Raw genomic sequence first — 15,542 nt, 5'->3', positions numbered from 1 at the left:
TCGGAGGATCTCACCTTCAAGGACCATAACATTGTATCAATCGCATCTGCGAGAAAAATGACAGGATGGATAATGAGAACCTTCAAAACTAGGGAGGCCAAGCCCATGATGACACTCTTCAGGTCACTTGTTCTATCTAGGCTGGAATATTGCTGCACACTAACAGCACCTTTCAAGGCAGGTGAAATTGCTGACCTAGAAAATGTACAGAGAACCTTCACGGCGCGCATAATGGAGATAAAACACCTCAATTACTGGGAGCACTTGAGGTTCCTGAACCTGTATTCCCTGGAATGCAGGCAGGAGAGATGTATGATTATATACACCTGGAAAATCCTAGAGGGACTAGTACCGAACTTGCACACGAAAATCACTCACTACGAAAGCAAAAGACTTGGCAGACGATGCAACATCCCCCCAATGAAAAGCAGGGGTGTCACTAGCACGTTAAGAGACCATACAATAAGTGTCAGGGGCCTGAGACTGTTCATCTGCCTCCCAGCATACATAAGGGGGATTACCAACAGACCCCTGGCAGTCTTCAAGCTGGCACTGGACAAGCACCTAAAGTCGGTTCCTGACCAGCCGGGCTGTGGCTCGTACGTTGGTTTGCATGCAGCCAGCAGTAACAGCCTGGTTGATCAGGCTCTGATCCACCAGGAGGCCTGGTCACAGACCGGGCCGGGGGGGGCGTTGACCCCCGGAACTCTCTCCAGGTAAACTCCAGGTAAGCATCAGTAAACGAATTCATTGCTAAATGAGGAGCATACTACAGTGGACCGCCGGTTCGCGATGCTATCAGTATCTGATAAATCCGGTAACCGATGCATTATATCGCAGAAAATTTGCCTCGGTTCCCTTTACAAAACCCGGTATGCAATGCGGTTCGTACGAGACGTGTCCACGTGTGGCCTGAACTGGCCCGTGTGTGCCAGTGTTTACAAGACAGCCAGTGTGCACGCATCTAAGGATACATTCGGTACATTCCATATTATCCATATTATCACTGTTTTTGGTGCTTGTTTCTGGAAAATAAGTCACCATGGGCCCCAAGAAAGCTCCTAGTGCCAACCCTTCGAGACCAAGGGTGCTAACGACTTGAAATGAAGAAAGAGATAATTGCAAAGTACGAAAGTGGAGTGCGTGTGTCGGAGCTGGTCAGGTTGTATAGTAAACCCCAATCAACCATCTCTACTATAGTGAGCAGGAAAACGGAAATCAAGGAAGCTGTTCTTGCAAAAGGTGCAACTGTGATTACGAAACAGTGACCGCAAGTGTTAGAAAATGTTGAGAGACTGTTATTGATGTGGATAAATGAAAAACAGATAGCAGGAGATAGCATCTCTCAAGTGATCATTTGTGAAAAGGCTAGGCAGTTGCATGACGATTTCTTAAAAAAAAAATTGCCTGCAACTAGTGGTAATGTGAGCGAATTTAAGGCCAGCAAAGGTTGGTTTGAAAGATTTAAGAATCGTAGTGGCATACATAGTGTGATTAGGCATGGTGAGGCTGCCAGTTCAGACCACAAAGTGGCTGAAAAATATGTGCATGAATTCAAGGAGTACATAGAGGCTGAAGGATTGAAACCTGAACAAGTGTTTAATTGTGACGAAACAGGCCTGTTTTGGAAGAAATTGCCAAGCAGGACCTACATTACTCAGGAGGAAAAGGCACTCCCAGGACATAAGCCTATGAAAGACAGGCTTACTCTTCTGATGTGTGCCAGTGATTGCAAAGTGAAGCCTTTATTGGTGCATCACTCAGAAACTCCCAGAGCGTTCAGGTAAAAGAATATCCTCAAGGCTAATTTGTGTGTGCTGTGGAGGGCAAACAGTAAGGCATGGGTCACTAGGGACTTTTTCTATGACTGGTTACACCATGCATTTGCCCCCAATGTGAAAAATTACCTAATTGAAAAGAAATTAGACCTTAAGTGCCTCCTGGTATTAGACAATGCCCCTGGTCATCCTACAGACTTGGCAGAGCGACTTTCTGGGGACACAAGTTTCATTAAGGTGAAGCTTTTGCCTCCTAATACCACTCCTCTCCTGCCGCCCATGGACCAGCAGGTCATTTCCAACTTCAGGAAACTGTACACAAAAGCTATGTTTGAAAGGTGCTTTGAAGTGACCTCAGATACTCTATTGACTCTAAAGGAGTTTTGGAAGGATCACTTTAATATCCTCAATTGTGTAAACCTTATAGGTAAGGCTTGGGAGGGAGTGACTAAGAGGATCTTGAACTCTGCCTGGAAAAAACTGTGGCCAGAATGTGTAGACAAAATGGATTTCAAAGGGTTTGAGGCTAACCCTGAGAAGCCTATGCCAGTTAAGGAATCCATTATGGCATTGGGGAAGTCCTTGGGTTTGGTGGTTAGTGGGGAGGATGTGGAAGAGTTGATGGAGGAGGACAATGACAAACTAACCACTGATGAGCTGCTAGATCATCTTCAACAGCAAGAGGCCACACCTAAGGAAACTGCTCCGGAGGAGGGGATAGAGAAATTGGAGAAGTTGTCTACTTCAAAGATTAAGGAAATGTGTGCAATGTGGATTAAAGTGCAAAGCTTTTTTGATGAAAATCACCCTCAGACAGCTACTGCAAGCCGTGTTGGCAACTTGTACAATGACACTGTTGTGAACCACTTTAGGAAAGTCATAAAGGAACGAGAGGTACAGGCCTCTATGGACAGATATGTTGTGCGACACAAGTCCAGTGACTCTCAACCTGGTCCTAGTGGCATTAAAAGAAGAAGGAAAGTAACCCCAGAAAAGGACTTGCTACCTCAAGTCCTAATGGAGGAGGATTCCCCTTCTAAACGCTAACACCATCCACACTCTCCCCTCCTCCCATCCCATCAATCGTCATCAGATCTTCATTAAAGGTAAGTGTCAATTATTCTTTTGTTACATATTATTCTATTGTTATTGTTGTTATTGTAATTATTCTATTGCATTAAACTTAATATTTCATGTGGTAAAAGTTTTTTTTTTCATACTTTTGGGTGTCTTGTACGGATTAATTTGATTTCCATTATTTCTTATGGGGGAAAATTGATTCGCTTTCCGATAATTTTGGTTTACAATGAGCTCTCAGGAACGGATTAATATCGCAAACCGGGGGTCCACTGTATAATGGTAGTGGGTTTGTGTCAACCATCTTTGATATTGTTTTATTGTCACCTTTGCACCATATATAACATTTCTGGTATATTTTAAAATGTTTGTACAGTAGTGTACTATATATTGTAATAAACAGAATAGAGGAAATCAGCTCTAATATACATTACAGTAGTTCCCCCAAATTCGCAGGGGTTATGTTCCAAGACCACCTGCAAATTTGGAAAAACGTGAATTCTTGAAGCAGTTAAAAAAAATGCCTATTTTTATATTTTAAACCCTAAATATGCTCCAAAACACTTTTATTTAATTTCAAACTCAGCTTCATACATCATCGTTAAAAAAAATATAAAGATAAGCTCATATACAGTACTGTACTGCTATGCTTTCCGCAGTGCTAGAATGTACATAAAATACCGATGTTACTCCCATATGTACTGTAATTCATGCAATCCTGTTTTCTTTGGTATATGTACGGGAATAATTTTTTTATATGACATTATATTTTATATGGAAATTTTGCTGAATTTACATTTATACTTATGTTACAAAATTATTCAGTTATAATTTTTCTTAATATTTAGCATTAAAATGCATAAAAAATTATATATTGTCATGAAAAAAAGCCCCCCCCAAAAAAAAATCCACAAATTTGCAGGAATTTCCGCGAACAATTATTAGTTAGGTTCTAAGAAAAAAATCTGCAAATTCGCAGGGGTCTACTATACTACATTACTATGGCAAGATGGGTTTCGAAGTGCAATACAAGTGTAAAGATGCTACATTATTAGGAATTGACACCATGTGACTCATCTTTGCTGTTATTTTTTGGTTCTCAGAAGCCCTTTTGTCTTTTCTCTGTTCCAGGTCTTATTTCAACTCATGTGGTTTCTTACAAATTATTTATAATGTACTGTACTTAGGTACTCGACTCGGCTCGTAACAACCATGTTATTATTTTTTCTTTGCAATTTCAGAGTATATGTTTCCAAATATGGTAAATGGTATGATTTAGTATTAATACATTTTTATTATTTCTTTGCAGGTGGCACATAAAATGGATATTCCACCAAGCAGATTTCACTTACGTTGATACTAGTGTAGATGAAAATACATCTGTTATTAAACTTCTTGCTAGATACTTAGAGCCTTCTAATGACTTGAGTCCTGAAGATAATGAGAAGTTAGCTTATTATCAGTCAGCATCATATGGTAAAGTTGCTGTATTGATCAAAACTGATGTGCCTGGTTCGGGGACAACTTTTCAAGAGCTCTTTTTGTCTAAGAGTATTCGTCTCAACTTGGCAAATAAGACAATACTTGAATATCCAATTTTCTATGCAGTTTTAAGGGATCACATACATGCGTACTTAGAGTACCAGCCTGAAGGCCATGATGACCTCTTTAGTGACCCAGAAGTAAAAGAAGCAAGAGAGACACATAAAGCTGATGGGTTGAGCTTTTTTGATGCCAGTAATGTGGAAGAAGATTAAAATTTTGTAACGGAAGTACTGGTAACATGTAATTTTTTTATTTTACTATTTTCCTATAAATTCAGAATATAAATGTAATGCTAATTTCTTATTTCTGTTAAATCTATGTACTTTTTTGTTTTTTGTTTTTTATTCTTTGGCTTTGCATATCAATTGTGCAATCACTAATAGCATCTCATTGTGTAAGAGGAATTGTGCCTCTAGAATATAATCAGTAATAGTCTCGGAAGTGTGTAACAAGGGATTTGTATATTAATACAACCATTAATAGCTTCTCATTGTATAAGTATGCAGAATTAGAAAAAAATTGTGAAAAATGAGTGTATGAGTAAGATCATTAGATAATATTTACAAACTAATATTTGCAAATGTAAGAGACTTAATTTCAGTCCTAAAATACAATAATTGTATTCTACTGGTCATGTTAAAAAAATTAATTGTTCTAAATCATTAATTTTTTTATTTGTTTGTTATTGAGCATCACTTATTTAGTTTGATAGTGGTTATGTTGATGTAGATACACTCTGAAAAATCTCTATTAAAACTTATTGACAGCCATAGTAATTTTGTTGAAATGTCATTGATTGGTTGTTAATTGGGTTTAAAGCCTATCAGTTACATATGAGTCATTAACCCTTAAACTGTCCAAATGTAGATCTGCGTTTTCATTGCCAGCGCTCCGAATATTTTGAAAAATAAGAAAATCATTGAGGGTTAAGGTCTAATGTTAGTTGTTCTCCACTAGTTAAGAATGTTATATTTTAATCACTAATACAGGAATTAAAAGAAACTTTCAGAATATATGCACTGAGAGACATATGCCTTTCAGTGTATGTCTCCGGAGGCAAAGTGATTGCTCATATCGTGCGTTCCATCTCTACCTATAACTAATCCTTAATTAGAGAGCCAGATTGTTTATGCAAAAAAAAATTCCCTTTAACCCTTTGAGGGTTTTCGTCGTACTAGTACGTCTTATGCGTAGGGGTTTTTGACGTACTAGTACTCATAAATTCTAGCGGCCTCAAATCTAGTGGGAGAAAGCTGGTAGGCCTTCATATGAAAGAATGGGTCTATGTGGTCAGTGTGCACAGTCTAAAAAAAATCCTGCAGCACACAGTGCATAATGAGAAAAAAAAAACTTTGACCATTTTTTTTTAATAAATCAGCGACTTTGCAGTGTATTTTCGTATGGTATTTATTGTTGTATTCTAGTTTTCTTGGTCTCATTTTATAGAATGGAAGACATATTACAGAAATTGAGATGATTTTGACTGGTTTTACAAAGAAAGGTGCCTTGAAATTGAGCTCAAAGTAGCAGAAATGTTCGATTTTTACCAAACTTCAAAAGTAAACAAATCGTGCCAAGCGTGCAATACACGTCAACTGGTGAGTCTAATATTCTTTCACAAGTGCACCAATAATATTTATACCATTTTTTACACTAATGCAGTAGTCTGCATAACAGTAAATCTTATATTTTTTGTGAAAATAAAAATTCAAAGTGGAAAGCAAAAGAATATAAGAGGGGCCTTGAGACGTGACTAATGACTAGAGGAAATGTCATTTTAGTGCCAGGAATGTCTTTCTTGTTTATTCTGGACCCTATTCGGAAATTGGCATCTTTTGAAATTTTTGTGAAATTGGCAAAATTGCTAAATTCTGACCACTGTACTGGATAGTTGAATTTCATAAATGAGTGGTTTCTTGCACCCATTTGATAGAAAAAATGGAGTTCTAGCGAAATATTCATGTTTTTTGTCGACTAGTACAGTGAAATTGGCCGAAAATGGGGCTCAAAGTGGGCAAAATCGCCGATGCGTAAACATCGCCGAGACCGCAAACTTTGCGAGAGCATAATTCCGTAAGTTTCTATCAAATTTCAAACTTTTGGTGTCTTTATGATCGGGAAAAGATTCTCTATCTTTTCATAAGAGAAAATAGTTTTTTTTTTTAAATTTGGCCGACCCTGAGAACGAGTTTCGGAGAGGGCCTGTCGACCCTCAAAGGGTTAAAAGCATATTGTTTTACCTTCCTTGACATAGTTTGTGGTTTATTTATTTATTCTATAAAAGAGTGAATAGTTTTCAGAAATTTGTGATTCACAGCTTTGATCTGTTCTTGTTATACTTGAAAAGCATTTTCTGATTTGGTTTTATCTATACTTTGTAACAAGAGCAAAAATACATAAAATATAAAAAAAAAAAAAATACATAAAATGTATTTTTTTGTACAGCATTGATTTTTCATTCCATTTTGTTTCATTGCAGAATAAAAGTCACAATACCATAGCTGGAACAGTTCCCAGATAACCTCTGAATACCTGTGCAGTAAAGTATGTAATAACTGCTGATATTTTTGAGCAGATTTACTATAATAAAAAACATTTAGAAATTGTATCTTTGTACAAAAGAAGTCTATTGTAAAATGTTTTCTTGAACATGAGAATGCTGTAATCATAGATTACTAGTTTGAATTTTTATAGAGTACTTGTGTAACTTAGCTTATTGAGGTTTGGAATTGTGAATAGTGATTGAGATGGAATGAATCTTGCAGGGCCAATGTCATTATGAAAGTGTAACACAACCAGGCTCCCAATTAAAAATGACCCCAAAATTCCAACAAAGTCTAAGCCACTTATTTCACTCTATTAACCCGTTAACTGTCCAAACGTAGATCTGTGTTCTCTCGCCCAACGCTCCGAATATTTTGAAAAATAAAAAATATTTTTTTTTTAAGTAAAGAGTGCATTTTTCTACATGTAGTAGGATAAAAAAGAAATTTAAGGTCGGTACTTACCGAGATATAAGACTGCAAAGTTGACGCTGGTTGCTCACCTGATGGCAACATGGAGTCCTGCCGCTGGCAGAAATGTTGCAAATATACCTTTTTTCTCATTTTTTTTTTTAATTTATATAATTTTTATGTTCTGATAATTACAATTTGTAGTAGTTCTTGTGATTTCATTGCCAATCTTTGTTTGGACACTAATATTAGGTACTGAAATAGTACTCAAATAGTCACAAACAAACTGACAGGTGAACATTTTCACGCACCTTGGTCACATACTGTCTAGAAATATATACAAAGTATTTATTGGTCCTAGCAATGTTTTAGACACACTGGAGTATATATGAAACTCCTTAAAGCACAGTGTAAGATGAGTGTCATTCCACTGCTGACACCCCTCAGGGAAGGTTCCTTGATGTTGGTGAGGGTGTCTTGATCTAGGGAATTGGATCTGTACTCCGGTCCCCTGAATTAAGCCTGAATACCTTCCACAGTCTCAGCCCACAGGCACTACATAATCCTATGGGTTTAGCACTCCCCCTTGATAATAATAATGATCCACTGCTGACAGTGCAGCAGTGGAATGACACTTTATGATCACGCACTGCCTTGGCTTTATTTGTCTTCACTGTTACACATAAACATGTCTAGCTCTGTCTCTCTTTATCTGACTGCTTATCTGTGTGTGTGTCTTCCTGTCTCTCTGCTTGTCTCTCTGTCTCAGAGAGAGAGCCGATCATGAACCAATAGGTATTACACACAATGCAGAGTCATCACGTCTGATTCCTGATCAAGTGACAATGCCTATTACTTGCCAGTCATGCTTATTATGCCTTATATCTACAAGCACAGTATAGCACTTTGTCTAGATTTTTTTTTTTAGGTTATCCTAGGTTATCACTATGTATAATAATTGTATTTGTGTACCTGTGAGACAGAAAGACAGACAGAGATAGACAGAAACAGAGATACAGACAGACAGAGATAGAAACAGCCAAAGTCAATCAGCCACCCAGTGAGCCGGCCACCCAGCCGGCCACCCAGCCAACCAGCCTGCCGAACACATATTACACATTCCAGAATTGTTTTTCTTTACCTTAGGGCATAGGTTATAGGACATTCTGGCAGGATGACACTTCTAGTGGTAATAAAACTGAAACGATGTTACACAAATGTTGCACATGCACATCATCTAAAGGGGACAAGAAGACATAGACCAGCCAGATCATGGAAAACAAAAGTGGGGAGCCATAACCTATCCAGATAAAGGATATTTTTTAGTGCCAGGAAGAAAAAAAGACTGGCAAGAAATGACAGAAATCTTACATCAAGTGAAAACACTTTTGGAGTAGAGGCACAGTCATTGGCCTCCACTCCAGAACAACAGATATTAATGCCAATAAATAAAACCCCCATAAATTCCATCAATATAACTATATTTATCTCTGCAAATATGCATGGTCTGAAGCCATCAGTAAACAACAAAATTCCTTTCATCAAGGGACTGCTCATGGAGTCGAGTGCTTTCACAGAGACCAACATTATGGATCACTTTGACAACAAAATATGGATCTCAGGTTATAACCTATTCATATGTGACAGAATAAACAGGCAACAAGGGGGAGTTGGGTTGTACGTCACCGAGTCGCTCATTTGCTCAGAATTACTAAACACCTCAAATGATGTAGTTGAAGTTTTGGTGGTAAAGATTGAAAACCAAAACCTTGTCATTGTGGTTGTATCCAAGCCTCTGGATGTAACTTTCCAGCAATTCCAGGAACAGATTTTGAAAATTGACCACTGTCTGGAAAATCTCCCAACTCCTGTCCCATACACCTTGCAACTGGAGGATTTGAACTTGAGACACCTAAAATGGAGGAGTGTAGCAAATAATATCTTAGCAGAGATTACCTTAGGAGGCAGCTCAGATGAAAACTCACACACACACGAGCTATTAAATCTCTGCACAAAATTCACTTTAAACCAGCAAATATTATATAGCCGGATTTGAGTCCTGGAAATGGGAAGTACAATGTTGCCTGCACTTTAAAGGAGGGGTTTGGAATATTGGCAGTTTGGAGGGATACGTTGTGTATCTTTATACGTATATGCTTCTAAACTGTTGTATTCTGAGCACCTCTGCAAAAATAGTGATTATGTGTAAGGTGAAAGTGTTGAATGATGATGAAAGTATTTCCTTTTTGGGGATTCTTTCTTTTTGGGCCACCCTGCCTCATTATATTATTTATTATTATTATCACACTGGCCGATTCCCACCAAGGCAGGGTGGCCCGAAAAAGAAAAACTTTCACCATCATTCACTCCATCACTGTCTTGCCAGAAGGGTGCTTTACACTACAGTTTTTAAACTGCAACATTAACACCCCTCCTTCAGAGTGCAGGCACTGTACTTCCCATCTCCAGGACTCAAGTCCGGCCTGCCGGTTTCCCTGAATCCCTTCATAAATGTTACTTTGCTCACACTCCAACAGCACGTCAAGTATTAAAAACCATTTGTCTCCATTCACTCCTATCAAACACGCTCACGCATGCCTGCTGGAAGTCCAAGCCCCTCGCACACAAAACCTCCTTTACCCCCTCCCTCCAACCTTTCCTAGGCCGACCCCTACCCCGCCTTCCTTCCACTACAGACTGATACACTCTTGAAGTCATTCTGTTTCGCTCCATTCTCTCTACATGTCCGAACCACCTCAACAACCCTTCCTCAGCCCTGTGGACAACAGCTTTGGTAATCCCGCACCTCCTCCTAACTTCCAAACTACGAATTCTCTGCATTATATTCACACCACACATTGCCCTCAGACATGACATCTCCACTGCCTCCAGCCTTCTCCTCGCTGCAACATTCATCACCCATGCTTCACACCCATATAAGAGCGTTGGTAAAACTATACTCTCATACATTCCCCTCTTTGCCTCCAAGGACAAAGTTCTTTGTCTCCACAGACTCCTAAGTGCACCACTCACTCTTTTTCCCTAATCAATTCTATGATTCACCTCATCTTTCATAGACCCATCTGCTGACACGTCCACTCCCAAATATCTGAATACGTTCACCTCCTCCATACTCTCTCCCTCCAATCTGATATTCAATCTTTCATCACCTAATCTTTTTGTTATCCTCATAACCTTACTCTTTCCTGTATTCACCTTTAATTTTCTTCTTTTGCACACCCTACCAAATTCATCCACCAATCTCTGCAACTTCTCTTCAGAATCTCCCAAGAGCACAGTGTCATCAGCAAAGAGCAGCTGTGACAACTCCCACTTTGTGTGTGATTCTTTATCTTTTAACTCCACACCTCTTGCCAAGACCCTCGCATTTACTTCTCTTACAACCCCATCTATAAATATATTAAACAACCACGGTGACATCACGCATCCTTGTCTAAGGCCTACTTTTACTGGGAAAAAATTTCCCTCTTTCCTACATACTCTAACTTGAGCCTCACTATCCTCGTAAAAACTCTTCACTGCTTTCAGTAACCTACCTCCTACACCATACACTTGCAACATCTGCCACATTGCCCCCCTATCCACCCTGTCATACGCCTTTTCCAAATCCATAAATGCCACAAAGACCTCTTTAGCCTTATCTAAATACTGTTCACTTATATGTTTCACTGTAAACACCTGGTCCACACACCCCCTACCTTTCCTAAAGCCTCCTTGTTCATCTGCTATCCTATTTTCTGTCTTACTCTTAATTCTTTCAATTATAACTCTACCATACACTTTACCAGGTATACTCAACAGACTTATCCCCCTATAATTTTTGCACTCTCTTTTATCCCCTTTGCCTTTATACAAAGGAACTATGCATGCTCTCTGCCAATCCCTAGGTACCTTACCCTCTTCCATACATTTATTAAATAATTGCACCAACCACTCCAAAACTATATCCCCACCTGCTTTTAACATTTCTATCTTTATCCCATCAATCCCAGCTGCCTTACCCCCTTTCATTTTACCTACTGCCTCACGAACTTCCCCCACACTCACAACTGGCTCTTCCTCACTCCTACAAGATGTTATTCCTCCTTGCCCTATACACGAAATCACAGCTTCCCTATCTTCATCAACATTTAACAATTCCTCAAAATATTCCCTCCATCTTCCCAATACCTCTAACTCTCCATTTAATAACTCTCCTCTCCTATTTTTAACTGACAAATCCATTTGTTCTCTAGGCTTTCTTAACTTGTTAATCTCACTCCAAAACTTTTTCTTATTTTCAACAAAATTTGTTGATAACATCTCACCCACTCTCTCATTTGCTCTCTTTTTACATTGCTTCACCACTCTCTTAACCTCTCTCTTTTTCTCCATATACTCTTCCCTCCTTGCATCACTTCTACTTTGTAAAAACTTCTCATATGCTAACTTTTTCTCCCTTACTACTCTCTTTACATCATCATTCCACCAATCGCTCCTCTTCCCTCCTGCACCCACTTTCCTGTAACCACAAACTTCTGCTGAACACTCTAGCACTACATTTTTAAACCTACCCCATACCTCTTCGACCCCATTGCCTATGCTCTCATTAGCCCATCTATCCTCCAATAGCTGTTTATATCTTACCCTAACTGCCTCCTCTTTTAGTTTATAAACCTTCACCTCTCTCTTCCCTGATGCTTCTATTCTCCTTGTATCCCATCTACCTTTTACTCTGTGTAGCTACAACTAGAAAGTGATCTGATATATCTGTGGCCCCTCTATAAACATGTACATCCTGAAGTCTACTCAACAGTCTTTTATCTACCAATACATAATCCAACAAACTACTGTCATTTCGCCCTACATCATATCTTGTATACTTATTTATCCTCTTTTTCTTAAAATATGTATTACCTATAACTAAACCCCTTTCTATACAAAGTTCAATCAAAGGGCTCCCATTATCATTTACACCTGGCACCCCAAACTTACCTACCACACCCTCTCTAAAAGTTTCTCCTACTTTAGCATTCAGGTCCCCTACCACAATTACTCTCTCACTTGGTTCAAAGGCTCCTATACATTCACTTAACATCTCCCAAAATCTCTCTCTCTCCTCTGCATTCCTCTCTTCTCCAGGTGCATACACGCTTATTATGACCCACTTCTCGCATCCAACCTTTACTTTAATCCACATAATTCTTGAATTTACACATTCATATTCTCTTTTCTCCTTTCATAACTGATCATTTAACATTACTGCTACCCCTTCCTTTGCTCTAACTCTCTCAGATACTCCAGATTTAATCCCATTTATTTCCCCCCACTGAAACTCTCCTACCCCCTTCAGCTTTGTTTCGCTTAGGGCCAGGACATCCAACTTCTTTTCATTCATAACATCAGCAATCATCTGTTTCTTGTCATCCGCACTACATCCACGCACATTTAAGCATCCCAGTTTTATAAAGTTTTTCTTCTTCTCTTTTTTAGTAAATGTCTACAGGAGAAGGGGTTACTAGCCCATTGCTCCCGGCATTTTAGTCGCCTCATACGACACGCATGGCTTACGGAGGAAAGATTCTTTTCCACTTCCCCATGGACAATAGAAGAAATAAAGAAGAACAAGAGCTATTTAGAAAAAGGAGAAAAACCTAGATGTATGTATATATATATGCATGTGCGTGTCTGTGAAGTGTGACCAAAGTGTAAGTTGGAGTAGCAAGATATCCCTGTTATCTAGCGTGTTTATGAGACAGAAAAAGAAACCAGCAATCCTACCATCATGCAAAACAGTTAAAGGTTTTTGTTTCACAGTCATCTGGCAGGATGGTAGTACTTCCCTGGGTGGTTGCTGTCTACCAACCTACTACCTCATTTTATATATATATATATATATATACAGTGGACCCCCGGTTAACGATTTTAATCCGTGCAAGAGGGCTCATCGTTATGCGAAATAATCGTTATGCGAATGAATTTTCCCCATAAGAAATAATGGAAATAAAATTAATCCGTGCAAGATGCCCAAAAGTATGAAAAAAATTTTTTTTTACCACATGAAATGTTAATTTTAATACACACAAACTGAAAAAGGCATGCACAATTACATGACACTTACTTTTATTGAAGATCTGGTGATGATTGATGGGATGGGAGGAGGGGAGAGCATTATCTTCTTACTGTTTAGAAGGGGAATCCCCTTCCATTAGGACTTGAGGTAGCAAGTCCTTTTCTGGGGTTACTTCCCTTCTTCTTTTAATGCCACTAGGACCAGCTTGAGAGTCACTGGACCTCTGTCGCACAACAAATCTGTCCATAGAGCTCTGTACCTCCCGTTCCTTCAAGACTTTCCTAAAATGGGCCATAACATTGTCATTGAAATAGTCACAAGCACGGCTTGCAACAGCTGTGTCAGGGTGATTTTCATCTATAAAGGTTTGCAGTTCAACCCACTCTGCACACATTTCCTTAATCTTTGAAGTAGGCACAATGGATTACAGTGTTAGCCCCAAACCCTTCAAAATCTTTCTTAATTTCCATACTAATTCTCACCCCCACAGGGTTGGCATAACGATGGCATCACATAGCGATTGGGACGGAGCGGCACATTTGGCCGAGGGCACATACCGACTTACTTTAATCGCAAAATTTTTGCCGCGCATACCGATTAAAAACCCGCTCACCGATTTTCGTCCGAGACGCGTCTAATGTGCGCCCTCACCCAGCCTCACATGTGCCGCCCGTGCCATTGTTTACCAGGCAGCCTCCGCGCTAACATCCAAGCATACACTCGGAATATTTCGTATTATTACAGTGTTTTCGGTGGTGTTTCTGGAAAATAAGTGACCATGGGCCCCAAGAAAGCTTCTAGTGCCAACCGTACACCAATAAGGGTACGGATACCCATTGAAATGAAGAAAGAGATCATTGATAAGTATGAAAGTGGAGTGCGTATTGCCGACCTAGTCAAGTTGTACAAGAAACCCCAATCAACCATCGCTACTATTGTGGGCACCAAAAAGACAATCAAGGAAGCTGTTCTTGCCAAAGGTTTAACTGTGTTTTCGAAACAAAGATCGCAAGTGATGGAAGATGTTGAGAGACTCTTATTGGTGTGGATAAATGAAAAACAGCTAGCAGGAGATAGCGTCTCTCAAGCGATCATATGTGAAAAGGCTAGGAAGTTGCATGACGATTTAATTAAAAAAAGGCCTGCAACTAGTGATGATGTGAGTGAATTTAAGGCCAGCAAAGGTTGGTTTGAGAGATTTAAGAAGTGTAGTGGCATCCATAGTGTGATAAGGCATGGTGAGGCTGCCAGTTCGGACCACAAAGCAGCTGAAAAATATGTGCAGGAATTCAAGGAGTATATAGAAACTGAAGGACTGAAACCTGAACAAGTGTTTAATTGTGATGAAACAGGCCTGTTCTGGAAGAAAATGCCAAGCAGGACCTACATTACTCAGGAGGAAAAGGCACTCCCAGGACATAAGCCTATGAAAGACAGGCTTACTCTTCTCATGTGTGCCAATGCTACTGGTGATTGCAAAGTGAAGCCTTTATTAGTGTATCACTCTGAAACTCCCAGAGCGTTCAGGCAAAAGAATGTCCTCAAGGATAATTTGTGTGTGCTGTGGAGGGCAAACAGTAAGGCATGGGTCACTAGGGAATTTTTCTATAACTGGTTACACCATGCATTTGCCCCCAATGTGAAAGATTACCTAACTGAAAAGAAATTAGAACTTAAGTGCCTCCTGGTGTTAGACAATGCCCCTGGTCATCCTACAGACGTGGCAGAGCGACTTTATGGGGACATGAAATTCATTAACATCAAGTTTTTGCCTCCTAATACCACTCCTCTCCTGCAGCCCATGGACCAGCAGGTTATTTCCAACTTCAAGAAACTGTACACAAAAGCTCTGTTTGAAAGGTGCTTTGTAATGACCTCAGAAACTCAACTGACTCTAAGAGAGTTTTGGAGAGATCACTTTAATATCCTCAATTGTGTAAACCTTATAGGTAAGGCTTGGGAGGGAGTGACTAAGAGGACCTTGAACTCTGCTTGGAAGAAACTGTGGCCAGAATGTGTAGACCAAAGGGATTTTGAAGGGTTTGAGGCTAACCCTGAGAGGAGTATGCCAGTTGAGGAATCCATTGTGGCATTGGGAAAGTCCTTGGGGTTGGA

General features: G+C 39.5%; 1 protein-coding gene across 1 annotated transcript in view; it reads left to right on the top strand.

Moving 5' to 3' along the window:
* LOC128694016 (box C/D snoRNA protein 1) overlaps positions 1-7,241 on the top strand; it is a 30,264-nt gene extending 23,023 nt beyond the window's left edge. The window contains exon 4 of the mRNA XM_070079864.1: positions 4,165-7,241. Coding sequence (XP_069935965.1) covers positions 4,165-4,612 — 448 coding nt within the window. The 3' untranslated portion in view covers positions 4,613-7,241. The remainder of the gene's footprint in view (positions 1-4,164) is intronic.
* Positions 7,242-15,542: the final 8,301 nt, after the last annotated feature.

This window comes from Cherax quadricarinatus, chromosome 6, assembly GCF_038502225.1.
Source record: "Cherax quadricarinatus isolate ZL_2023a chromosome 6, ASM3850222v1, whole genome shotgun sequence".
NCBI lineage: Eukaryota > Metazoa > Arthropoda > Malacostraca > Decapoda > Parastacidae > Cherax > Cherax quadricarinatus.
This window is presented reverse-complemented; position numbering and strand designations above follow the sequence as displayed.